Here is a 27299-nt window from a genome sequence, read left to right on the forward strand (position 1 = left end):
CAGAAAGTTTCAATATGTGTACAGCTCTTACCAAATACTATTTTCTAGATGGATTTTGCCTATACCAGCATGGTTGACTGGTTTTATCCCATCTTTACCAGTATTGGCTGTTGTCAGTCCATTTCTGCTAACTTAGAAGGTACTGAAAGTTATCCTGATCTTAACTTTTGTATCACTAGTGAAGGTTATTATTTGCACGTGTGCAGTCTCTGGTTATAGTCTTTATCTATTTAGGTCAGGTCTGCCATTTTCTTTCAGAATTTGAATGAACCATGATAAGTTGCTTAACATTTCCTAACAATTTCATGCCTAACCAGCGAAATGACCATATTTGGGTAAAGAATGAGTCAATGATTTGATGAAGTTTATGTAAGTATGATCACGATTTTCCGCCAGTGATGGGGGTGCTAAATTTTAATTCTCAAGTGGTCGGATATCAAATGATTCTATGTGAAACAGTGTGATTCTGCAAGAGCCTGATTTGTTGTTGAAGAAGCATCTGATTTCAGTGTCCTGGATAGAGAATAATTGGCCCAATGTTTATTCCCTCCACCTAGCGCCGCACTTATACCTGCATTTGCCCTCACAATAATACCATCACCTTCTGTGCTTGCTGCTCCCGGCTCCCTGTGCTGGTGTCATTACTCTCTTGAGGGATACTATAGTGGGGTGAGGGGTACTGTCGGAAAGGAATCTTAAAGATTCCCCTTAATTACTCTGAGCCTGCTCATGCATTAAAAAGTCTTTTTCTTCCAAGATGTGGTTGTTTTGTAGCAATCAGGGCACTTTAGAATATCTACTCTACCATACTGTCAGAACAAAAAATGTAATACTAAATTTTTGGTTACAAGAAAAATTGAAAAGTTGAAAAAAGAGTTCCTCCATCTTCCACTCCAGATTCCTCTGTGAGTACTCCAACCATGGGTGTGAACTCACCTTACCAGCTTGTCTACAAGTCATCTACTGGCTGTCTGAGCTTTTCCCTCTCAACTGGAAGGGAAGTCAAGAAGAAAACAGGTAACAGAGGATTCCAGCAAAGAGCTCTTAGCCCATCTTTGGGGGAGGGGGTGGGGGAGGGCATAAAGGATTCCCAGTGCAGGTTAATGAGATGCTTTGATTTAGTTTTCTGATAGGAAGGGTACATGGCTGTCCTGCCTGTTGGCAGAAGCTTTGACACAGATTCTTTCCCATAAAAGTTGACACATCTCAACCCAGTCACTCCACAGTGCAGTCTCATCATTTGATTGTTTTTACGTGCCCTCTGTTCCTGGTGATGTGGTTCCCTTCACACAGTACAACATCCCTATCAAACCTACATCTTCCATCCCCCTCAGTATCCCAAACTCACCCCCTCTATCAAGAGAGAGATCTATGTTGCTCCTACTCACACAGCCAGCGGGGGAACGAGTATCTGAAGAGACGTACTTGGATACCAGACCTAACAGCATGTCCCAAACTGGGCTGATTCATGCAGAAAGAAGAGAAAGACATAGAGGGACCTGCTATCCCATGGAGGAGGACACACAACAGAAAGAAAGGCTTAAGACAAAGAATAGGTGGCAGTAGACCAGATAGTATAGCAGCAACTATGCAGCCAGAACCTCAGAGAAATAAGTTGGGAGTGGAAATGGCAAGGCAAAGTCTCATGGAATTTCCAGTTACCTTCTCCCCAACCAGCTGTGATGGCAGATGGTGGAATGGGGTAGGCAGGGAGGACTGTACTTGCAAAGTAGGTGGTGGAAGGATCAGCAAAAGGTAGGAATGCTCAAAGATTGTCCAGTTGTCCAGTGTCCCACAGACACTGGAGGTAAGGCTGGAAGTTGAGAAGTTTGCATTTTATTTCTGACCCTGCCTCTTGCTGACTATGTGATTTGCCTTCCTCCAGGCCTCATTCTCCATATCAAGCTCCTCCTGTGTCTTCAGTTAGTGAACAAATGTTTAGTGAACAATTGCTAGTTATCATTCACTGTTCTAAATCCTGGGGGTATACATGAGGACTCTAAGACAAAGAACACCTTCCCAAATGGAACTGACATCTTCAGCTTCCTTGTTTGGAGTAGATCCAGCTGCCCCCTCTCGTTTCCCAAGCTCCTTTACCTCTGTTGATGTGCTTTCTGTCACTGTGGTTCAATAACCCACAGCATCATTTCCAGCATCCCAATTTATGTGCTCCTGGTTTTATTATATCCACTCCTGAGCTGGCCCTAAATCAACAGAATCCCTTTGAGAGAAGACAAAGTATCTTCAAGATAAACTGTGATTTCATGATTTTTCCTCCTAATGATCTTGTAGGTGATACCTTCTGTTGGCCTCTTTGTCTGTCCAGCTGTTTTCCTCTGCTACCCCACCAAAATGTGATTTGTCATGATGTGCATCATTCTGACTAGATGTATTTTCGTGGTGTTGCATCTGTTATAGGTTCTTGATATGTTTAGAAATTAGTCTCATACATGCATGCCAGAATGGATGATTAACTTTCTCTAATAGTTTGTAAGTGACCGTGTAGACCTGTTTTGCCCAGGAATGTCCCAGTTTATGCTTATTGTTCTGACATAACATTTAATGATGCCCGCTTTCACTCTAAAAACTTTCCCAGTTTGTATATGTTGTACAGTTATTCTGGTTTTAGGCCACTTTGAATTTTGGACCTCTGCTCTCTGTTCATGCACATGTGCTATCACACCTTACCAACTGCCCCCTTTGCAGTTCTAGGACCAAGCAGACTTGGAGTAGACAGGCTTCAGGAGTTGAGTCTACTCCCTGAGGGAACAGCAGCTATTTTTGGAAAGTAGCCCAACTTTACAGAAGGAGAACTGAGAGAAGTCTGTCAAAAAATGGTTCCTGGTTGGAGTGAGAAGATATCACCCTCAAGGATCCAAGGCAACTAGGGCCAAGCCAGACATGAATGGTCAGACTAGAAGATGTTTCAGGAGGTCATCCAGCTGCTAGCTGGGACTCAGGGCCAAGTCTCTGGTCTTGGGTGGCAGGAGGAGTGGCAAAAGGGACCAGAAACCACTCATAATGGCAGATACCAGAGATGGTATCCAAGTACCAGCCAGAAAGCCTAAGAGTTGGCTGACAGTGAAGAAGACTTCATTTTGAGGCACTCAGGACCCAGCTGGAGCCTGAGCAGTGGCCCTGGCTTGAAACTCATTTTCATTCTTGAAACAAGGATGAAGTTGAGCCTACATATATTAAGAGAGAGCATGTGGCTCCAGTTGGGTGGGCAGCAGAGGCTCAGAAACATGTGGACCTGAAATGATGCCTCTGGAATTTTAGTCATGGAGGACTATCTCCACAAGTTCATGTCACCAAATCCTTATACCAGCTGACACCTGCCACAGGGTGATAACTGTGAAAATAACTGCAATAAGCACAAAACATTGCCACCCAGAGTTGAGCAGGCAGAAGAAAGAATAAGCAAATTTGAAGATAGAACAATTGAAATTATTAAATCTGAAGAACAGATTTTTAAAAAGTAAACAGAGCCTAAGGGACCTGTGGGACACCATCAAGGAGAATAACATACACATTGTGGAAGTCTCAGAAGGAGAAGAGGGAAAGGGATAGCAAGAATATTTGAGGAAATGAAAAGTCCCAAGTTTGATGAAAGACATGAGTATAAACACCAAAGAAGTTTGACAGACTCCAAGTAACATGAACTCAAAGATACCCACACCAAGATACATTATAATCAAACTTTCAGAAGACAATGACAGTGAATCTGGAAGGCAGCAAGAGAAAAGCAAATCATTATATGCAAGGAATTCTCAGTAAGATTATCAGCAGGTTTCTCATCAGAAACTTTGGGGGCCACAAGGTACCAAGGCTGTATATTCAGAGTGATAAAAGAAAAAAAAAAACTGTCAACCAAAAATCCTATATTCAGCTAAACTGTCCTTCAAAAGTGAGGGAGATATTAAAACATTCCCAGATTGGCAAAACCCAAGGAAGTTCATGACACTAGACCTACCCTTCAAGAAAAGCTCAAGGGCGTCCTGCAAGGTGAAATGAAAGGTCACTAGGCACCTTGAAGCTGTATGGAGAAATAAGGATATCAATAAAAGAAAATACATGGGCAATTATAAAAGCTAGTATTATTGTAATTGGTTCATAACTGTACTTTTTGTTTTTTACATGATTCATTTATTTATCTTAATTTTTTAAGTGTTTTCCTTTTATTTTTGAGAGAGACAGAGACAGAGAGACAGAGCACAAGTAGGGGAGGAGCAGAGAGAGAGGGAGACACAGAATCTGAAGCAGGCTCCAGGCTCTGAGGTGTCAGCACAGAACTCGACGCGGGGCTCGAAGTCACAGATTGTGAGATCATGACCTAATCCAAAGTCGGATGCTAAACCAACTGAGCCCCCCAGGTGCCTCTGTTTTTCAAAAGGATTTAAAAGACTTATACATTTAAAGAAAAAATTATTAGTTTAAAAGCTAGTATTACTGTAACTTTGGTTAACTACAAATTTTGTTTTCTACATAATTCAAAATACTAATACATTTAAAAAAATCGTTAGTTTATGTTTTGGTGCATATACTAAATAAAGATGTAATCTTGTTGGGGCACCTGGGTGTCAGTCAGTTAAGTGTCTGACCAGCTCAGGTCATGGTCTCGTGGTTCGAGCCCTGTGTTGGGCTCTGTGCTGACAGCTCAGAGCCTGGAGCCTGCTTCAGATTCTGTGTCTCCCTTTCTGTCTCTTCCACTACCCTGTTCACACTTCTCTTTTCTCACCCTTTCTCTCTCTTAAAAATAAATACACATTTAAAAAATTATAAAGATATAATCTTGTAACAACTGAAAGAGGTGGGAATGAATCTGTTAAAGGAGAGTTTTTGTAAGTTAAGCTGATAAAAATTCAAATTAGAGTGTTAGAACTTTGGGATGTTAAATGTAATCCCCACTGTTTCCCTCATTGTAACCACAAAGAAAATAGCTATACAATATACCAAAAAGCAAATGAGAAAGGAATTTAAATATCTTATCACACAATCTACACAAAACAGTATTGTAGGAAGCTGAGGGACCAAAGCCATAAGGCATTTAGTAAACCAAAAGTACAATGACAGAAATCCCTTGTCAGTAATTACTTTAAATATGAATGGATTAAACTCCCCAATCAAAAGACAGAGATTGGCAGAATGGATTAGAGCACATGATCCAATGATGTACTATCTATAAGAGATTCACTTGAGATCCAAGGACACAAACAGGTTGAAAGTAAAAGGATGGAGAAAAGATATTCTATGCAAATATTAACCAAAGAGAACGGGGGTAGCAATACTAGTATCAGACAAAATAGACTTTAAATCAAAAAAGATTATAAGAGGGGTGCCTGGGTGGCTCAGTCGGTTGACCATCCGACTCTTGATTTTGGCTCAGGTCATGATCTCACAATTGTTGAGATCAAGCCCCATGTCGAGCTCTGTGCTAGGCGTGGAGCCTGCTTGAGATTCTCTCTCTCCCTCTCCCCTTCCCCTGCTTGAGCATGCATGTTCGTGTTCTCTCTCTCTCTCTCTCTCTCTCTCTCTCTCTCTCTCTCAAAAGTTTATAAGAGAAAAAGGACACTGGTATTAATAAAAGTTTCAATACAACAAGAAGATATAATAATTATAAATGTTTATGCACCTAATGACAGACCATAAAAATATCTGATGCAAAAAAACATATATAGCTGAAGCAAAAACTGACAGAATAAAGACAGTTCTACAATAGTGGTTGAAAATTTCAATACCCTACTCACCATAATGGAAAAACAACCAGGCAAAAGATAAGTAAGGAAAGAGAGGAAATAAACCAATTAGAGCACAAACAACAAAACAATACACATTCTTTTCAAGTGCACATGGGAGATTTTTCAGGATAGGCCATATGTTAGGCCACAGATTTTAAGTCTCAATCAATTAAAAAGGATATACAAAGTATCTTTTCGGACCACTGTGGGATGAAGTTAGAAATCAATAACAGAAGGAAAACTAGAAAAAAACCACAAAATTGTGGAAAGTAAATAACACATTCTTTTTTTTTTTTTTTTTTTTTTTTTTTTAAATGATTTTTTTTTTTTAATTTTTTTTTTTTTTCAACGTTTATTTTATTTTTGGGACAGAGAGAGACAGAGCATGAATGGGGGAGGGGCAGAGAGAGAGGGAGACACAGAATCGGAAACAGGCTCCAGGCTCTGAGCCATCAGCCCAGAGCCCGATGCGGGGCTCGAACTCACAGACCGTGAGATCGTGACCTGGCTGAAGTCGGACGCTCAACCGACTGCGCCACCCAGGCGCCCCATTAAATAACACATTCTTAAACAACCAACAGATTAAAGAAGAAATTGCAAGAGAAATTAGAAAACAGAGATGAATAAAAATTAGAATACAATATACCAAAACTTACAGGATGCAGCAGAAGTAGTACTAAGGGGGTAATTTGCAGTTTTAAGTGCTTACATTAAAAGATAAGAAAGACATCAAATAACCTAACTTCACAAGTTAAGGACCTAGAAAAAGAAGAAGAAACTAAAACCAAAGCTAGACAAGGTAAAAAATACAGATTAGAACAGAGAAAATGAACAATCATACACCAACAAATTAGATAACTTGCATGGAATGGATAGATTCCTAGAAACACAAAACCTACCAAGACTCAGGAAGAAGTAGAAAAATGTTGATAGATCTATAAATACTATGGAGATTAAATCAGTAATCAAAAACCTACCAACAAAGAAAAACCCTAGACCTGATGGCTTCAGTGGTGAATTCTACCAAACATTTAAAGAACTAATTACAATTATTCTTCATTCTCAAAGTTTAACAAAAAAATAAGAGGGAACACTTCTCAACTCCTTCTGTGAGGCCAGCATTACCCTGATACCAGAACCAGACTAGGACATTACAACAAAAGAAAACCACAGACAATGTCCTTTATGAACATTGATGCAAAAATCTTCCACAATATACTAGCAAACGGAATTCAATAGTACATTAGGGATTATACAACATGACACCAAGAAGGGTTTATTCCTGGAATGCAAACATGGTTCAATAACAAAACTCAATCGCAGAGTGAAGGGGAAAAAAACCACATGATCATCTCAGTGCAGAAAAAGCATTTGACAATTCAACACCCTTTCATGATTAAAAAACACTCAACAAACTAGGAATAGAAGTAAACTACCTTCACGTGGTAAAAGTCATATGTGAAAAACATAGAACAAGCATCATATTCAGTGATGAAAGATGGAAAGCTCTTCTTCTAAGATCAGAAACAAGGAAAAGGTACCCAAGTTCACCCCTTATATTCAACTTAGAACTGGAAGTTCTAGCCAAAGCAAGATTGAGAAGAAAAGGAATAAAAGATGTTCAAATTGGAAACATACAATTTGGAAACATATCCAAATATGTATGTTTCCATGTATCATGGAAACATACACATGATATATATGTATATATATATATATATATATATATATATATATATATATATATATCCATCCATGTTCCTAGCAACATTATTCTCAATAGCTAAAACATGGAAGCAACCCAAGTGTCCATCAATGGATGAGTGGATAAAATGTGGTCTATACATACACATCGGAATATTGCTCAGCCTTTAAAAGGGAGGAAATTCTGACACATGCTATAATGTGGAAGAAGCTTGAGGACATTATGCTAAGTGAAATAAGCTAATCACAAAAAGATAAGTACTATATGGCTCTACCTATATGAGGTATTTAGAATAGTTAGACTCAGACAAACAGAAAGTAAGGTGATGGTTACTAGAGGCTGGGGGGAGTAGAGAATGGGGAGTTGTTACTATTTAATGGGTAAGAGCTTTAATTTACAAAACGAGAAAGAGTTATAGAGGTAGATGATAGTGATTGTTGCACAGCAGTGTGAATGTATTTAATATCACTGAACTGTACATGTAAAAATGGTTAGGATGGTAAATTTTTGTTACATGTATTTTACCACAATATGTAAAAAAAAAAAAATGCAGTCTTAGTCTGTCAATACACACTGCCCTCTGCAGAAGGCCCAAGATTAGCCAGCGTCGGAGAAGTGTTGCAGCCAATTGAGATGGAACTGAGATTTTCTGTCTTTAATCAGAAGTGTCAAAAGGGAATCACTTCAGCATGCATGGCAGCCCCAGGCCCAGGCTGTCCTGGGGAAACATAGCTGGGTACGCCACTCTGCACGTACCTGTTCCTAATACATTCTTAGTTGACTCACAGAGCAGTGTCTCTGTGTTATAGTGACATGCCAGGGATTCCCATCCCCGGGAAGCATGAATGATGCCCCCCAATTATTTTAACTATCAGGAGAAGTTGCTATCCTCTGCCTGCCACCTCACCCCCATGTGAACATGACGTCTTAAGAAACCATCCTCTAGAACTCCTCTCTAACTTCTTCCTCTCCAGCCACAGGCAGATCAAAAAACTTCGAAGACATAACCATGTCACCCCTCCAACGAGGACTCGGAAACTCTGCCTCTAACAGTATGGAGTTCAGCGACCCCTGCCCTGAGGCCCGAGAGAAGCTGCAGGAGATGTGTCGCCTTATGTGAGCGCCTGGGTGGTTGGGGGCAGACGCAAACATTGGGTATGGCCGCCAGCTACCTGTGTGTGCATGACGGGGAATTCACGGAAGTGTCTGAGCAGGGCCAGGAAGTGCCAGCTGCCCAGTGCCCCCAACGACAGTGACCAGTGATGGGGTGATGGCCATCCCTCATATGCATTCATGTCCCTACGCTCTCACCACTCACAGTCCTTTTCAGCCCTCACTATAACCTGATGAGGAAGAAGGGGTATACCCATTTTGCGGATGAGGAAACCAGTAGCCAGAGCAAGCCAATAAGCTATTGCCGGAGGTCCCACAATTTGGTGGACCTGACACCAGGTCATTGATCTTAGCCTCTTCACCTTTTGCAGGGCTCCTTACACTTTTTAGGCTTTGTGCCTTGAATGTTTATTTCTTAACACAATTTGTCAGATGTTTTCCTACAACAGCAGCAGCAGCAGCAAAAATCCTCTCAGAGCAAACAAAAAACATTGACCTGGGTGATTAATGATATCTATGATTTGGGGTCCCACAAGTCCTAGTAAGTTAGTCTACATTTCTCCAAAGGCTCAGACCATGGGCCATAAAGGATTTAAAACCTAGCCCCATCTAAGGCATATGTCTTGGGCTCCCATGGGCCATCATTGCAGCTACAGAACATGGGAGGAGGGAAGCTACCCAGTTTGCCCTTTACTGTAACATTCTGGATGGAAGCTCTTTCTTTGTAACCTCAGGAGTGGGGAGTGAGCAGAGTCCCCAGACCCTGCCCTCCAGACTCCCCTTCTGTACTCAGTCCCACTCCATGGGTCCTCATCCCATTGCTTACAGTGGAAATCAGGCAAGGAATGGTTTCAGAGGGGTACCAGGGCCTTCCCAGTTCTTCCTAAGTACTGCCTTTAGGATGAGGGGGAGTGGGGTGGGCACAGGTACTTTGGGGACAGAGAAATGGGACGAGAGTCTTGGGAGCTGGGCAGGGGCTATAGAAAGAGTGTTCCTGGTGAGTAAAAGCCAAGTGGCTAGAAGATATGTTGGTCTCCTTCCCTGCAGAGAAGCTGAAAGGGCCTCGTGGAAAGGGAGGAATTTCTCCTACCCCATGATCTTTCGCAACTACAGGGCAAAGATGCCCTCTCATCTAATGTCAGCCCCGAAAGGGGACGCTCAGACCCCTCACCCTCCAGGTGCTCAGACTTCCACTCCCACCCCTCACCAGCCTCCTGCCCACCAACAGCCTCACTTCAGCCAACATTCTCAGGAGTCTAAGACATCCAAGAATGTCATCAAGTTGCATTACACCTTCTGTGATGGGTCCTCCTTCGTGTAGTATCCTTTTATTTGCTGCTGCCCCTTCTCCCCAACAACTCAGCCCCAGAAAATTTCTGGGTTTGAACAGGGCTGATTATTTACTTTGGCTTTTCACCTGACCAGAGAAGCCTGGTCACAGGTTCTTCAGGACATTAAGCATCTGTCCAGGTCAGAGAAGGCTCTCTTTGGAGGATGTCTGGGTGGGAAACAGTGCATCAAGAAGTCACCTTGGAGGGGCGCCTGGGTGGCTCCGTGAGTTGAGCATCTGGCTGTTGATTTTGATTCAGGTCATGATCTCATGTTTGTGAGATTGAGCCTTGTGTTGGGCTCTGCACTAACAGAGTGGAGCCTGCTTGGGATTCTCTATCTGCCTCTTTCTTTGTCTCTCAAAAATAAATGAATAAACTTAAAAAAGAAGAAGTCACCTTGCAGCCCCGGTCCTGTCATTCACTCCCCAGTAGGCAGTGGGGCTGGACCAGATGCCCAACTCATTTGGCAGCAAGGCTGTGAAGCCAGAGAGGGCAAAGCACTTATTCCAGGTTCTGCACTCTGAGTTGGATGATACGTCAAAGAGAGGAGACACTAAGCCAGACATTCTTGTCCCTTCTTTGTAGGAACAGATGGTGTGACTCAATTTAATGTCACAAAAGGAATTTGGTGGCAAAGCCAGGCCCGGGTTCAGGGCCACTTCACCTCCATTTAGGGCCCTCTTTCTGGCACCATTTTTATGCCTTCTAGGATTGTTTCCTCCAGCAGAGAGTAGGACATGGGGGATGGAAGGGAGCCTCATTTAATAATAAAACCTCTAGGTACTTAGTGGCCCATACCTTTGGAGGAGAGGGAGCTCTCTGAACTCTCAGGCTGCCCAGCAGCAGTCCCCCCTCACTTCATTTGGCCTCCTCTCCGACTGAACTGGGAATTCAGAATTTAAGCACCCTGTCAAAGGAGTCCTCTTGTTTCTCTGACTGTAAATGAATCCATTCATCACACTCTGCTCAGCCTTGCTTCCAGTGAGCCTTGTCATACTGTACATGGCAAACTCCTTCCAGGGTAGCTGCTGCTTGCTGTGGGTCAAGGGCTCTCCTTTCCCCCTTTCCTATTCTTCCACTGCCTTGAGTAGGATCGTCTTCCTGAGCCCCTGGAAAAGCTATGTCTGTGAATTCTGTTGCTATCAGCAGGACCAGAGTAGGTGGGCTAGAGCACAGTCTGTTCTCTTCCCTGTTCCAGAATGCTGAGGTCCCCCTGGGTGAGACCACCCCAAACCTGCAGGCCATGCTGCTGGCACACTTGACTCATATGCCAGAAACAACCACATCCTGGCCATCAACGCATTTCCTCTTTGGGAGTCCCAAGAGGCTAGGTTCTAGGCCCAGTTCTTCTTGGTGACCCTGCACAGGTCACTTCATCTCTCTGGGCCTCACTTCCCTTCATTTGAAGCTGAGGAAGTTGGACCCAGTGATCTTGATAGAGAAATTCTGTGTTACTGCGTTCAAATGGCCAAAGCACCCATGCAGCTGTTGGATCCCTTGGAAGTAGAGAAAATGTTTGGAAGACGTTTTCTGGGCTCAGCGATTAATTCTGGTCCCATGGAGATTGCTGGACAAAGCTCTCAGGTAGAAATGGTTCATCTGCCCTTGGTATGCCAAAGAGGTCCCAGCCCTGATTGGTTTGCTCTTTGTCAACACCAGACCCCAGAAACCATCCCAGTATTCTTTTCGTTTGGGTTTCATTCATTCCATTGTCAGCACCTCCTGGATGTCTTGGCTCAGCTGCCCATTCTCCCCTCAAACTTCCCTCAAAACCTTTTTTCATATGCACAGACAGATCATCACATTAGAAACAAACCCTAACCACAGTGCACAGTGCTGTGCTCAGCCCTGTGCCCTTAAGGGTTGGTGGAGCACTCAGAACCACTCTGTGTTTTTTTTAAATATGGTAAAATATACATAACATAAAATTTATCGTTTTAACCATTTTAAAGTGTATCACTCAACGGCATTAAGTACATTCACAATGCTGTGCAGTCATCACCACTATCTAGTTTCAGGGTGTTTTCATCACCCTGAAAGCAAATCCCATGTGTCTGTGAAGCAGTCACTCCCCATTTCCCCTCCCCTGTAGATCCTGGGGACCACTAATCTGCTTTTTGCCTCTATGCATTCGCCTGTTTCAGATATTTCATATAAATAGGATCATGCAATATGTGGCCTTTTGTATCTGGCTTCTTTCACTCACATTAATGTTTTCAAAGTTCATCCACATTTTAATATATATCACTGCCTCTTTTTTAATTGACATTTACATAGCATAAAATAAAATATTTTAATATATACAATTTAGTGGCATTTAGTGCATTTATAGCGTTGTGCTACCATCACCGCTATCAAGTTCCACAACCATTTCATCACCCCAAAAGAAAACCTTATACCCATTAAGCAGTTTTCTGTTACTTTCTGTTTTCCCCTACCCTAGCCCTGGCAACCACCAATCTGTTTTCTATTTCTTTTGATTTGCCTATTCTGGTCACCTCATGTAAATGGAATCCTACAACATGTGACCTTTTGTGTCTGGCCTCCTTCACTTAGCATAATGTTTTCAAGGTTCATACATATTGCAGCATGTCTCAGAATTTCTGTTATTTATATTATAACGTGTGTGTGTGTATAAAATTTTGTTATATGGATATTCCACTTTTTTCTAATTCATTCATTTGTTTATGGACATTAGACTTTCCCCACCATTTGGCTATGAACATTCTTATAGAAGTTTTTGCACACCTGTTTTCAATTCTTTTGGGTCTATAACTAGGAGTAGAATTCCTGGATTATACGGTAATTCTATGTTTAACTTACTGAGGAACCTCCAAAAAGTTTTCCACAGTGACTGTGCTATTTTATATCCCCACCCACATGTATGAGGGTTCCAGGTTCTCTACATTCTTGACTACACTTGATACATTTCAATTTTTAAATTCCAGCCATTCTAGTGGATGTAAAGTCATATCTCATTGTGGTTTTGAATAGAATTTTTCTAATAACTAACAATTTCAAGTATATTCATATACCTTCTTTGTGTATCTTCTTGTAAAAATGTGTATTCAAATCTTTTGCACAGTTTTTTATTGTCATTTACTTGCTGAGTTGTAAGTGTTCCTTTATATATTGTAGATACTAGATCCTTATCAGACATATGATTTGCAAATTTTTTTTCCTATACTGTGGGAAGTTTTTTCACTCTTGCTCACCCTCTTTGGTATGTGGAAGTTTTTAATTTTTATGAAGTCCAGTTTTTCTTTTTTTTTATTCCTTGTGCTTTGGGTTTCATATTTAAGAAACCATTCTCATGCCTGTGTTGTCTTCTAAGAGTTTCATACTTATAGCTCTTACATTTAGGTCTTTGATTCATTTTGAGTTGATTTTTGCATATGGTGCATATGGTGATAGAAGGCTCCAACTCCATTCTTTCACATGTGATTCCCAGTTCCACCTCTATTTCTTGAGTAAACTATTCTTTCACCATTGAATGTTCTTGGCACCCTTGCTGAAGATCGTTAACCATAGATGTATGAGTTTATTTTTGTAGTCTTAATTCTATTCCATTGATCTGTATGTCTTATTGTGCTCGTGCCACAGTGTTTTGATTATTGTAGCTTTATAGTAATGTGTTGAAATCAGGAAGTTTGAGTCCTTCAACTTTGTTCTTTTTTCAATATTTTTTTGGTTATGTGGGGTCCAGTGCAAGTCCATATGAATTTTAAAATAAGTTTTTCCATTTTTTGCAAAAAAGATTGATGAAATTTTGATATGGATTGAATTGAATCTGTGGTTTACTGTGGGGCATATTGCCATGAATAAGATGAAGTCTTCCAATTCATAAATACTAGCCACAAATGATATGAAATGCTGTATGAACAACTATAACAATAAAAAGGAAATGAACAGAAGGAAATGATGCCATTTACAATAGTGTCAAAAAGAGTATTTTGATAAGGATTGCACTGAATATGTGTATTGCTTTGGATAGTATTGATATTTTAACAATATTTGTTCTTCCAATCCATGTGCATGGAATGTCTTTCCATTTCTTTGTGTCTTTTTTAGTTTCTTTCATAAGCTTTCTATAGTTTTCACTATACAAATCTTTTACCTCTTTGATTAGGTTTATTCCTACGTATTTTATGGTTTTTGGTGCAGTTGTAAGTGGAATTGACTCCTTGATTACTCTTTCTGCTGCTCCATTATTGGTGTATAGAAATCAACCAACTCCTGTACATTTATTTTATATCCTGTGACTTTGCTGAATTCATGTATCAGTTCTAGCAGTTTTTTGTGGAGTCTTTTGGGTTTTCCATTTAGAGTATCTTGTCACTGCAAAGAGTAAAGGTTTGACTTCTTCTTTGCCAATTTGTATGCCTTTTATTTCTTTTTGTTGTCTAATTGCCGAGGCTAGGACTTCCAGTACCCTGTTGAATAACAGGGGTGAGAGTGGACCTCCCTGTCATGTTCCTGACCTTAGGGAGGAAGCTCTGTTTTTCCCCATTGAGAATGATATTAGCTGTGGGTCTGTCATATGTGTCCTTTATGATGTTGAGATTTGTTCCCTCTATCCCCACATTCTTGAGGGTTTTTACCAAGAAAGGATGCTATATTTTGTCACATGCTTTTTCTGCATCTATTGAGAGGATCATGTGGTACTTATCTTTTCTTTTATTAATGTGGTGTATCATGTTGACTGCTTTGTGAATATTGAACCAGCCCTGCAGCCTGGGAAAATACCACTTGATGATGGTGAATAATTCTTTTAATGTACTGTGAATTCAATTTGTTAGTATCTTGTTGAGGATTTTAATATCCAATTTCATCAGGGATATTGGCTTGTAATTCTACTTTTTAGTGGGGTCTTTGTCTGGATTTAGAATCAAGATAATGCTGTCTTCAGAGAATGAGTCTGGAAGCTTCCTTCCATTTCTATTTTTTAGAACACTTTTAGGAGAATAGGCATCAATCCTTCTTCAACTGTTTGGTATAATTCCCCTGGGAAGCTATCTGGCCCAGGACTCTTGTTTGTTGGAAGGTTTTGGATAACTGATTCAATTTCTTTGCTGATTATGGGCCTCTTCAAATGTTCTGTTCCTTCCTGTTTCAGTTTTGGCAGTGTGTGAGTTTCTAGGAGTTTGTCCATTTCTTCCAAATTGTCCAGTTTGTTGGCATATAATTTTTCATAGTATTCCCTTAAAATTTTTTGTATTTCTGTGGTGTTGGTTGTGATCTCTCCTCTTTAATTCGTGATTTTATCTATTTAAGTTCTCTCTCTTTTCTTTTTGATAAGTCTGGCTAGATTTCCTTCAAAAAAAAAAAAAACAAAACAAAACCAGCCTTTAATTTCATTGATCTGTTCTACTGGGGTTTTGGTTTCTACATCTTATTTATGCTCTAATCTTTATTGCTTCCTTTCTTCTGCCAGCTTTAGGCTTTATTTGCTGCTCCTTTTCTAACTCCTTTAGGTGTAAGGTTAGGATGTGTGTATTTGGGACCTTTCTTGCTTCTTGTGATAGGCCTGAATTGCAATGTATTTTCCTCTTAGGACTGCCTTTGCTGCATCCCAAAGGGTTTGGACTGTCATGTTTTCATTTTCATTTGCTTGCATGTACTTTTAAAAAGTGCTTCTTTAATTTCCTGGTTAACCCATTCATTTCTTTTATGTTTTTAAGATTTTTTTTTTTTTAGCATTTATTCATTTTTTGAGAGGCAGAGAGACAGTATGAGTGGGGAAAGGACAGAGAGAGAGGAAGACACAGAATCCGAAGCAGGCTCCAGCCTCTGAGCTGTCAGCACAGAGCCTGACGTGAGGCTCGAACTCATGAACAGTGAAATCATGACCTGAGCCGAAGTTGGACGCATAACTGACTGAGCCACCCAGGTGCCCCCCCCCCCCATTCATTTCTTCAGTAGGATTTTATTTAACCTCAATGTTTGAGGGCTTTCCAATTTTTTTCTTGTGGTTGATTTCAAGTGTCATAGTGTTGTGATATGAAAATATGCATGGTATGATCCTGATCTTTTTGTACTTGTTGAGGGCTGATTTGTGACTCAGTATGTAATCTTTTCTGGAGAATGTTCCATGTGCAGTCGAGAAGAATGTGCATTCTGTTGCTTTAGGATGAAATGTTCGGAATATATCTTTTAAGTTCATCTTGTCCAGTGTGTCATTCATAGCCATTGTTTCCCTGCTGATTTTCTGCTTAGATGATCTGTCCATTGTGGTAAGTGGGGTATTAAAGTCTCCTACTATTATGGCATTATTATCAATGAGTTTATGTTTGTGATTAATTGATTTATATGTTTGAGTCTTGCAAGTTGGGGGCCTAAATATTTACAATTGTTATATTTTCTTGATGGATAGACCCCTTAATTATGATATAATGCACTTATTCATCTCTTGTTACAGTCTTTGTTTTAAAATCTAGTTTGTTGGGGCGCCTGGGTGGCGCAGTCGGTTAAGCGTCCGACTTCAGCCAGGTCACGATCTCGCGGTCCGTGAGTTCGAGCCCCGCGTCGGGCTCTGGGCTGATGGCTCAGAGCCTGGAGCCTGTTTCCAATTCTGTGTCTCCCTCTCTCTCTGCCCCTCCCCCGTTCATGCTCTGTCTCTCTCTGTCCCAAAAATAAATAAACGTTGAAAAAAAAAATTAAAATCTAGTTTGTTGAAGTATGGCTACTCCAGCTTTCTTTTGATGTCCATTAGCATGATAGATGGTTCTCCATCCCCTCACTTTCAATCTGCAGGTGTCCTTAGATCTTAAATGAGTCTCTTGTAGGCAGCATATAGATGAATCTTGTTTTTTATCCGTTTTGATGCCCTATGTCATTTTATTGGAGCATTTAGTCTATTTACATTCAGAGTAATTGTTGAGAGATATGAATTTAGTGCCATTGTGTTACCTATAGAGTTGGTGTTTCTGGCGATGTCCTCTGGCCCTTGGTAGTCTTTGTTGCTTTGGTCTTCTTTTTTTCTCCACTCATGGTGTTCCCCCTTAAAATTTCTTGCAGGAGTGGTTTAGTGGTCACAAACTCCTTTAGTTTTTGTTTGTTTGGGAAACTCAAGCCAGCATTCTTCACAGAGCTAGAATAAACAATTCTAAAATTTGTATGGAACCAGAAAAGACCCTTTATAGCCAAAGTATTGTTGAAAAAGCAAACTAAAGCTGAAGGCATATAACTCCAGGCATCAAGCTATATTACAAAGCTGTAATCATCAAGACAGTATGGTTCTGGGTTCTCTAACCCAGAAATGGACCTACAAATATATGGCCAACTAATATTTGACAAAACAGGAAAGAATATCCAATGGAAAAAAGACAGTGTCTTCAGCAAATGGTGCTGGAAAAACTGGACAGCGACATGCAGAAGAATGAACCTGGACCATTTTCTTACACCATACACAAAAATAAATTCAACATATATGAAAGACCTAAATGTGAGATAGGAAACCATCAAAATCCTAGAGGAGAAAACAGGCAGCAACCTCTTTGACCCTGGCCATAGCAACTTTTTACTAGACATATTTGCAGAGGCAAGGGAATTAAAAGCAAAAATGAACTATTGGGACCTCATCAAGATAAAAAGCTTCTGCACAGCAAAGGAAACAATTAACAAAATTAAAAGTCAATGGAAATAATGGGAGAAGATATTTGCAAATGACATATCAGATAAAGGGTTAGTATCCAAAATCTATAAACAACTTATCAAGCTCAAAAAGCTAAAAAGTCCAGTGAAGAAATGGGCAGAAGGTATGAATAGACACTTTTCCAAAGAAGACATCCAGATGGCTAACAGACACATGAAAAGGTACTCAATGTCACTCATCATCAGGGAAATACAAATCAAAACCACAGTGAGATACCACCTCACATCTGTCAGAATGGCTAACATTAACAACTCAGGCAACAACAGATATTGGTAAAGATACAGAGAAAAAGGAACCCTTTTGCACTGCTGTTGGGAATGCAAATTGGTACAGCCACTCTGGAAAACCTAGTGGAGTTTCCTCAAAAAATTAAAAATAGAACTACCCTACAACCTAGCAATTGCACTACTAGGAATTTATCCAAAGGATGTAAAAATGCTGATTTGAGGGGGTACATGCATCCTACTGTTTATAGCAGCACTGCCAACAATAGCCAAATTATGGACAGAACCCAAATGTCCTTTGGCTGATGAATGGATAAGGAAGATGTGGCATGTATGTGTGTGTATGTATGTGTGTGTATATATACACATGTATGTATACACACATGCATGTATATACACACATGCATGTATATATACACATGCATGTATATACACATGTATGTGTATATACATGCACATACATACATACACAATGTATTATTACTCAGTGACCAAAAAGAATGGAATATTGCCATTTGCAACAAGGTGGGTGGAACTAGAGTGTATTATGCTAAGCTAAATAAGTCAGAGACAAATATCATATTTCACTCGTGGAATTTAAGAAACAAAACAGATGAAAATAGGGAAGGGAAGGCAAACTGTAAGAGACTCTTAAATACATTGAACAAACTGAGGGCTGCTGGAGGGGATATGGGTGGGGGGATGGGCTAAATGGGTGACAAGCATTAAGGAGGACACTTTTTGGAATGAGCATGGGGTGTTATCTGTAAGTGATGAATAATTGGGGTCTACTTCTGAAACCAATACTACACTGTATATTAATTAACTTTAAATAAATTAAATTTTAAAAAGAAGATATTTTGGAATAAATTTAACCAAGGAAGTGTCAGACTTGTACACTAAAAACTACAAAATACTGTTAAGATAAATTAAAGAAGAATGAGATAAATGGAAAGACAACCCATGTTCATGAGGGGTAACTGATTTCTGGGTGTTGATCTTTTATCCTGCAATTTCCCTTTGCATGTTTCTAGGAATTTTTTTTCCAAGTAGGCTATCTAACCTGTAGATGTAAAATGGTTCATATACTTCTCTTATATGTCTCCACTTTCATTTCTGATTTTAGAAATTTGAATTTTCCTTTTTTTTTTTTTTTTTTTGGCAGTCTAGTACAGTTTTCTCAATTTTGTCGATCTTTTCAAAGAACCAACTTTTGGTTTTGTTGGTTCTTTCTGTTGCTTTTCTGTTCTCTATTTTGTTTCTGTTTCTGCTAATCTTTATTATTTCTTCCCTTCTGCTAGCTTTAACTTTAATTTGCTCTTCTTTTTCTAGTACCTAAAGTGGTAATTATGGTTATTTATTTGAGATCTTTCTTCTCTCCCTTTTTTAAAAAGCTTATTTATTTATTTTGAGAGATAGAGAGTGAGCAGGGGAGGGGCAAAGAGAGAGGGAGAGAGTGTGAATCCCAAGCAGGTTTCACACTGTCACCGCAGAGCTGGATGTGGGTCTCGAACTCACGAACCATAAGATAATGATGTGAGCTGAAATCAAGAGTGGACGCTTAACCAACTGAGCCACCCAGGCGCCCCTCTTCTTTCAGTGTGGGTATTTACAGCTATAAATTTCTCCTTGACCGCTGTTCTCACTTTATCCCATAAGTTTTTCATTGTTGTTGGTATATTATTCCTTTATTAGAAACTGTGGTGGCACCTGGGTGGTTCACCTGGTTGAGCATCCAATTCTTGATTTTGACTCAGGTTGTGATCCCAGAGTCATGGGATTGAGCCCTGCATCAGGCTCTACACTGTGGAGCCTGCTTGGGTTTTTCTCTCTCTCCCTTTGCCCCTCTCACCCACTCATGGACTCTCTCTAAAATAAAAAAATAAATAAATTGTTAATGAGAAATTATTTCAACACCTGAAGACCAAACTACAACAGAATATTCCATAGGTTCAAGATTTTAAGACATTCTGGAAAGAGTTTTCTGTAAAGTATATCCTTTCTGTGGCATGGCATCATCATTCTTTAAAAAAGTTACTGGAAAGGCATCATTTTCACCATCACCTACATAAACCATTCATGTATAATTCACTCCCTCTTGTAACCGTTTGTCTACCAAAACTACATTTTGCAAATATTTTTTTTGGAACCTATTGCAAGAATGAGCATGATAATTTTTCACAGAGAGATGACGATTGCTATCAAAAGATGTTGGATTTATAAACATATTGTCTGACACATCATGAAAACTGGTAGCTTCTAAAACCCCATCCATGAAGACTGAATTTGAATCTGAAATAATGATACAGCCAAATTTATCCTTTTTATAAGGTAAAGTTCACCAAGGCATTGATGTCACTGCTCTTTTCATCTTTTCTTATACCTTCATCTCCCAAATACTTAAAGACTCTGCCCATAAATTCTGTCCAAAATCCTTTTTCATAAGAATCTTGTAGTTCCATAGGAAACTTTTTCTCTGGAGCACACTGTACAATCCATGCATCGCTATTGTCATCTGTGATTATATTGTCAAAGTCAAAAACGAGCAAAGTTTCATGGTTCCAAAAGCAAATTTGGGTCACCAGTATTACTGTGTTCCTGTGTGGATGATTCTTTGAGCACTACGAATTAAAGTGACTTAGTATTTCTAAGACAATTTTACTTCAGAATAGAGCTTACATTAAGCAGTCATGACAATCTTCAGTTTTAAACACCAGCCAGATTCTGACCAACATTACTCCTATTCTATATGCAGGGAAGAATGTCTTGTTTTGGAGCAAAGAAACAGAGACTTCATAACTCCAGCATTATTACAGTGGAACATCTGACAGAAAACCTATCAGGTCGCCTTGAATGTAGGAGTAGGCACCTAGTTGGGGGTCATTCCCTGTGAGGTGCATGTTGGAGAACAGGAGCAGCAGGCTCGGCTGGGTCCCCAGGGCTTCTCACTGACCTGGGCCAGGTGTTGGCAGCATTCCTGGCCTCTGTGCCATTCCCATGGACTCTGTCCTCCAACCTCATTCCCGTGTCTTATCCTGTAAGTTTTGATGTGTTGTATTTTTGTTTTCACACATCTTTCTAATTTTCCTTGTGATTTCTTCTCTATCCATTGGTTGTTTAAAATGTGTATTGTTTAATTTGCACCTGAGAAATTTCCAAATATCCTTCTGCCATTGATTTCTAGTTTCATTCTGTTGTCCGAGAAGATACTTTCTAAGGTTCCAATCTTTTAAAATTTATTGAGACTTGTTTTGTGTCCTAACATATTGTCTCTATCAGAGAATGGTCCTATGCACTTGAGAAGAATGTGCATTCTGCTGCTGTTGGGTGGAGTGTTCTGTTAGGTCTAGTTAGTTTATAGTGTTGTTCAAATTCTGTTTTCTGTATTGACCTTCTGTGTAAGGTAGTGAAGTAGTGAAGTCTCCAACTTTTAACTTTTTAAGTCTCCAACTTAAAACTTTTTCTATTTTTAATCCTGTAAATTTTTGCTTTATATATTTTGGGGCTCTGTTGTTAGGTGTATATATGTCTATAATTGTATCTTCTCTAGGTATTGACCCTTTTCTCAATACATAATGTCCTTCTTTGTCTCTTATAGAAATTTTTAAAATCTGTTTTCTCTGATACCAGTATAGCCACCTCTGCTCTATTTTGGTTACTATTTGCATGGAATATATTTTTTCCCATCATTTGACGTTCAACATAGTTGTATCTTTGGATTTCAAGTAAACCTCTTATAGACAGCATATAGTTGGATTTTTTTTAATTCATTCTGACAATCCCTGCTCTTTGGTTGCAGAATTTAATCCATTTGTATTTAATGTAATTGCTGATATGAAAGGACTTAATTCCACCATTTTACTATTCGTTTTATATATGTCATTTTTTTGCTCCTCAGCTCCTCTATTATTACCTTCTTTTGTGTTTAACTGATTTTTTTGTAGCATTCCATTTTTATTCTTTTCTCATTTTCTTTGCCCCATATTTTTTAGTTATTTTTTTAGTGGTTACTCTTGTATAATGGACTTTAATAGTGTCTCCTAAAAATTTATGTTCACTAGAACCTCAGAATGTGATCATATTTGGGAATAGGGTCTTTGAAGATAAATTAAGATGAAGTCATTATTGGCTTCCAATCCAATGACTTGTACCCTTAAGAAGAGAAAGCAGAGACCACAAAGAGGGAAGAAGACCATGTGATGACTGAGGCAGAGATTAGAATTATGCATCTATAAACCAAGGAATGCTGAAGATTCTTGGCAACCACCAGAAACTACAGAGAGGCAAGGAAGGATTCTTCTCCAGAGCCCCCAAGATCATGGTCCTGTCAGCACCTTGATTTTAGACTTCTAACCTCCAAAACTGTGAGAGAATAAATTTCTGTTGTTCAGGTTATCAGGTTTGACCTGGATGTTATAGCAGCCCCAAGAAACTAATACACTTGAGTATTATAATTGACAAGAAACTAGTTTGAATTAATACCAACTTAGGCTTAATAATATATAAAACTCTGCTCCTATACAGTTCATCCTTCCTCGTTTATGTTGTTATCAGAAGTTACATCTTTATATGTGCATTGAGTGCCATTAACATAGATGTACAATTACTGTTTTGTGCATTTGTCTTTCAACTTATACAGGAAAAAAGAGGAATTATAAATCAAAATATAATAATACTGGTTTTATATTTACTTATATAAACACCTTTACTGGTGTTCTTTTTTTCTTTGTATGGCTTTAAGTTGCTGTCTAGTATCCTTTCACTTCAGCCTGAAGAACTAGCATTTCTTGTAGGGTAGGTCTACTAGTGGTGAACTCCCTCAGCTTTTATCTATCTGGAAAGCCTTAATTTCTTCTTAATTTTTGAGGGATAGTTTTTTTCAATATAGAATTCTTGGTTGGCAGTTTTTCTTTCAGCTCTTTAAATATTCTATCCCAGTGCCTCCTGGCCTCCATGTTTTCTGATAAGAAATTGCCCTTAACCTTATTAAAGATCCCATGTATATGATGAGTCTCTTTTCTCTTGCTGATTTCAAGATTCTCTCTTTGTCTTTTGGCAGTTTGATAATAACGTGTCTCAGTGTGACACTCTTTGAATTATTCTCCTTGGAATTTGTTGAGTTTCTTGATTGTGTAGATTCATGTATTTCATCAAATTTGTGGAACTTTCAGTCATTATTTCTTCTAATATTCTTTCTTCTCTCCTCTCTCCTGTCCTTCTGGAACTCCTGTTATGGATATGTTGATATCTTTGATGGTCTGCCATAGGTCTCTTAGGCTCTGTTAAATTTTCTTCATTCTTTTTAATTTGTGCTTCTCACACTGGATAAACCCAATTGATCTATCCTCAAGTTCACTGATTCTTCTGCTTCAATCTGCTGCTAAACCCAGCTAGTGACTTTTCATTCTAGTTATTGTACTATTCAGCTCCAGAATTTCTATTTGGTTACTACTTATGATTCCTATCTGTTTATCTCTTTTTCCCCCATTAATGGGAAACCCGTAAGAGGTTGAACCACAGTGATGACCACTGAAAGTCTTCTGTCTGGGCACTACTGAAATTCCTACAGTAGCTGCCCACACCATGTTCTCATTTAGCTGAGACCAGTGCTTCTTGGAGTCACCTTAGTAGGAAATGAGCAGGGAAACATTGCCTGCTCTTCTAGACTGATCGTAAGGGAAGGCAGCCTGACAACATTAAAAATATCACTGGCTTTAGAATTCAGGTCCTGGTTCTGCCACTTCCTTGTGGTGTCACGTGGGAAGATCATTTCTCTGGTCCTTGGATTTCTCATCTGTAGGGTGGCCAACTTGTCCTGGTTTGCCTGGGACTTTCCTGGTTTTAGCACTGAAAGTCCCACATCCCAGGAACCACCCCCCACCTGCACCCCCAGACACAGAGAGACCCTACTCATCTCTGAGATGGAGATAATACTACCTACCACAGGTAGGTTGTGAGGAATAGAAAGAAGATACAAGAAGGCACCTGGGGCATGGTTGGGTTCCATAGTCATTTAGTTGTTACTTATGCAAAGTGCAGGGAGGGTCTTTGAAGACTGGGAATGATGCACCAAATAGCTATCATTTTGACATGTAGACTTACTTTCCATGGAGCACCTGAAAGCAGAACCCGGAGAGTTTTCTGCTATTTCTCCTTGACCATTTCTGCCAGCTATCCTTCTGGAAATATTGCCATGTGTCAGATCCCCACGTGCTGCAGAGGGAGAACCATCACCTGCCTCTTTAATGACACACCCAGCTTCTCCTTTCTGGCTCTGTTCAATGCTGAAGGCCAGGGCTGTGTTCACTACAACCTGAAGGCCCGGTGAGTTGGTTGGGGGAATCCTGGCCCCATAGAAGTATCTTTGATGGTGACAAAGGGAGGCACCATGGGAAAAGGAGGGGCCATCAATGTCCAGAGGTCTAGGAGGGCAGTGAGACAGGGTTAAAGTAGGGCCTGCAGGGTGTAGGTATTTTGATGCCCGACCTTTGCTTGCTGGATCCATGTCATAGCAAAAGAGAGGGGCAATTCCCAAAGTCCTACTCCTCACTTATACCCCCAGGGCACTAAGATCTTGATTGTTGACTTGGATGGAATTCCTAGAAGAATTACTTAGTAGAGAAAATTTTTTTATACCAGGAGTAAGTGAAGGAGAGGCCATGGGTACCACTTCCATGGGGTCTTTTAAGAGAGGCACATATTCTTGTCAGCCAAAAGCTGATTTTATTTTGGCCTTTCATGAGGAACTGTTCTCAGAAGGAATGACTCTTGCATTATAGATGTTCCATTTCCCATTTTGTCACCTGTATGCTCCAGCTTTTGAGCAACAGGACACACATTCTATTTCTTCCCCTGTTGGATGTGGCCTGAACCTCCATCATCTCTCAGACCTGCCCTTTCTGACAGACATTCCAGTAGCATCAACAGGTGAAAGGGCCTAAGACCACATTAGGCAGAGGAAGTGAGGCTGCCTGCTGGACTTCATGGTTCCTTCAGCCCAAGACAGTGTCTCAGAGCCCTGCCTTCCTGTAGCCTATAGTGATGAGGGCTTCCTTCAGGGGCCTGGCATCAACTTCTCACCTCTGAATTTCTCCTAGTTGCCCATTTGTCTTGGTCTTGGATGAGGAAGGTGGGACCACCAATGACTACAAGGGCTACGTAGTCCACAAGTGGAGCTGGACTTCCAAGACAGAGACTTTGCTCTCCCTGGAATATCAGGTGGGCATGGACAGCACAAGTGGGGTGGCTTTGGCAGTCTTCCTCAGACTGCCCAGCATTAAGAGTCATAGGGCTACCTGTAAGACAGGTGCTTTTCCCTTAAGGAGCTTATGGTCTCATTCAGAGTTTCCCCAGTTGATGAACAGTGGTTGGGAGCTGGCTGAGGTAAACTTTTCACCAGTCTACAGTAACTGTTGGCTGCCATACTGACTTTCTTAGTAATATCCCTCCTTTTTTATTTTTATTATTTAATATTACTACATTTTGATGGTTAAATGCCCTTCACTTTATGAAATAACTGTTATAGTAGTTGCTGTCTTTATTTTTGATGCCTATACATGGCAATAAGAAAAGTTAGCAATTCTATGTTGGTCTTCTCAGCTTCTGTTTTTATAATGTTACTATGTCATGAAAGTCAAAGGTGGCTGACAAACACAAGCCCTCCTTTATTATTCATTTGATTACTCAGACAGCCACTCATCAAAGATTCATTAAATAATAAATTAGTGTGGAATTACTAATACGAAATAATAATGATAAATCTAATTTATTAATAAAGCAACTAAATGTGCTTGTTACTTTATCTAGAGCAGACTTTCTCATCCTTGGCAGAACTGACATTTTGGGATAGATAAGTCTTTGTTATAACTATGCATTGTAGGATATTTATCAGCATTCCATCAGATGCCAGTACTATCCACTCCCCAAACTGTGACAACCAAAAATATCTCCACACATGGCCACATGTCCCCTGGAGGAGAAAGTTGTTATTGATTGAGAATCACTGATCTGGGGGTAGAAAGATCAGCAAAGCTCCCCAAGGAATCCCAAAGTCCAGGAGAGTAATAAGAACACAGGATAGAGAAGAATAAGGGCTGTGAGAGAGAAGAAACAAGCTCATAGGGTTGGAATTCAGAGAAAGATCACAGAACATAGAATATACTCAAGGTGGCCTGACATTTAGAGCCTCAAGGTAAGGATTATGGACAGAAGTACTCTAGGAGTATGCGGTGGGGCTCAGGCACCCTACCCCTAATTGTCTGTCTTGTGCCCTTTCTGTTCATCCTCTAAATTGGCCACTGGATTCTCATCCTTGTATCCTAATTCCCATAGATCACACCTCTGCTCAGAAACATTCAATCTCTTAAATATATCTCATCTTTCCTATTAGGGAATAGGCCTGAAGTGTTCTCCCTCCTCTCTCTACCAATACAAATTTCCCCTCCTTCACAGCCCTGCTCATACTTCCCCTCCATCATGGCACTGCAGCCCACATCCATTTGTCTCTTCTCATAGTACTCACAGTCTGGGTTAGTTATTTGATATTAGTCATGCAGTGAAGAGGTCCTCAGCTCTGGTTGCTTATCAGAACCACCTATGGAACTTTAAAAAATGCAGATGCCCAGGCATAGCCTCAGAGAGATTCTGATTCAGGTGGTCTGTCAAGAATGCTAGATTTCTGTAGTTGTCACAAGTACTTCTGATGCTTGGCCAGGTCTGAGATTGTCAATCTAGGGGTATATTGAATTGTTGCCTTAATATTAAACTTTTTCCAGCTCTATGAAAAGTTTATAATCCATAAAGATTATAAATTGGTGGCAGACAGGCACCATGTTTTATGTATCAGTGTGACCAAGTGGACAGAGAGCTGGAATGAGAGTCTAAGAAGCCATGTGTAGTGCCAGCCTTGCCAACTCTGGCTGTGAAGCTTTGTGAAAATCACTCAGCTCCTGAGTATTGGTTGCCTCATCAATACAAAGTGCTTTTGTGAGAACTAAATAAAATAATGGCGGGGAAGTTGCTTTGACATCACTAAAGTGTTTTGGCAGTGTAGTTCAGTTCATTGTTCTGTCCCCTGGAGCTGCATCTAGAAATGCATAACAAGGGCTAGTGCAGTCAGGAGTGGTCTGAAAGATGAGGTGTCCCTTGAATTGTAATGTGAACATGTGTGCATATGATTCATGTAGATAGAAGGAAAGGAGAGTATTCTGAGTAGAAGGAATAGCATCTGTAAAGACTTGGAGTTGGGACTCTGTATGGCATCACAGGTGCTTCTTGGGGCACCTGGGTGGCTCTGTCAGTTAAGCATCTGACTTTGGCTCAGGTCATGATCTCGCAGTTTGTGAGTTTGAGTCCCACGTCGGGCTCTGTGCTGACAGCTCAGAGCCTTGGAGCCTGCTTCAGATTCTGCGTCTCCCTCTCTCTCTCTCTGCCCCTCCCCCACTCATGTCCTGTCTGTCTGTCTCTCTCTCTTTCTCAAAAATAAACATTAAAAAATTTTTTTAATAAAATAAAAAGTTCACAGGTGCTTCTTGT

General features: G+C 40.1%; 1 protein-coding gene and 1 pseudogene across 5 annotated transcripts in view; one reads left to right on the forward strand and one right to left on the reverse strand.

Moving 5' to 3' along the window:
* The window catches only part of FAM194C (family with sequence similarity 149 member C), a 105936-nt gene that overhangs the window by 16361 nt on the left and 62276 nt on the right, over positions 1 to 27299 (forward strand). For 4 of the 5 annotated variants that reach the window (XM_086697342.1, XM_086697340.1, XM_086697341.1 and 1 more), the window contains 5 exons: positions 898 to 1017; positions 8418 to 8559; positions 9604 to 9876; positions 23937 to 24089; positions 24863 to 24983. In XM_086697342.1, coding sequence (XP_086553468.1) covers positions 898 to 1017; positions 8418 to 8559; positions 9604 to 9876; positions 23937 to 24089; positions 24863 to 24983 — 809 coding nt within the window. Of the gene's footprint in view, positions 1 to 897; positions 1018 to 8417; positions 8560 to 9603; positions 9877 to 23861; positions 24090 to 24862; positions 24984 to 27299 lie in introns of all 5 variants that reach the window. The other variant, XM_086697343.1, reaches the window with a different exon arrangement.
* On the reverse strand, positions 19660 to 20786 carry LOC147583468 (pyridoxal phosphate phosphatase PHOSPHO2-like; annotated as a pseudogene).

Source organism: Puma concolor, chromosome A2, assembly GCF_028749965.1.
Source record: "Puma concolor isolate L17-30 chromosome A2, mPumCon1.1.hap2, whole genome shotgun sequence".
In the NCBI taxonomy this organism is placed as follows: Eukaryota; Metazoa; Chordata; class Mammalia; order Carnivora; family Felidae; genus Puma; species Puma concolor.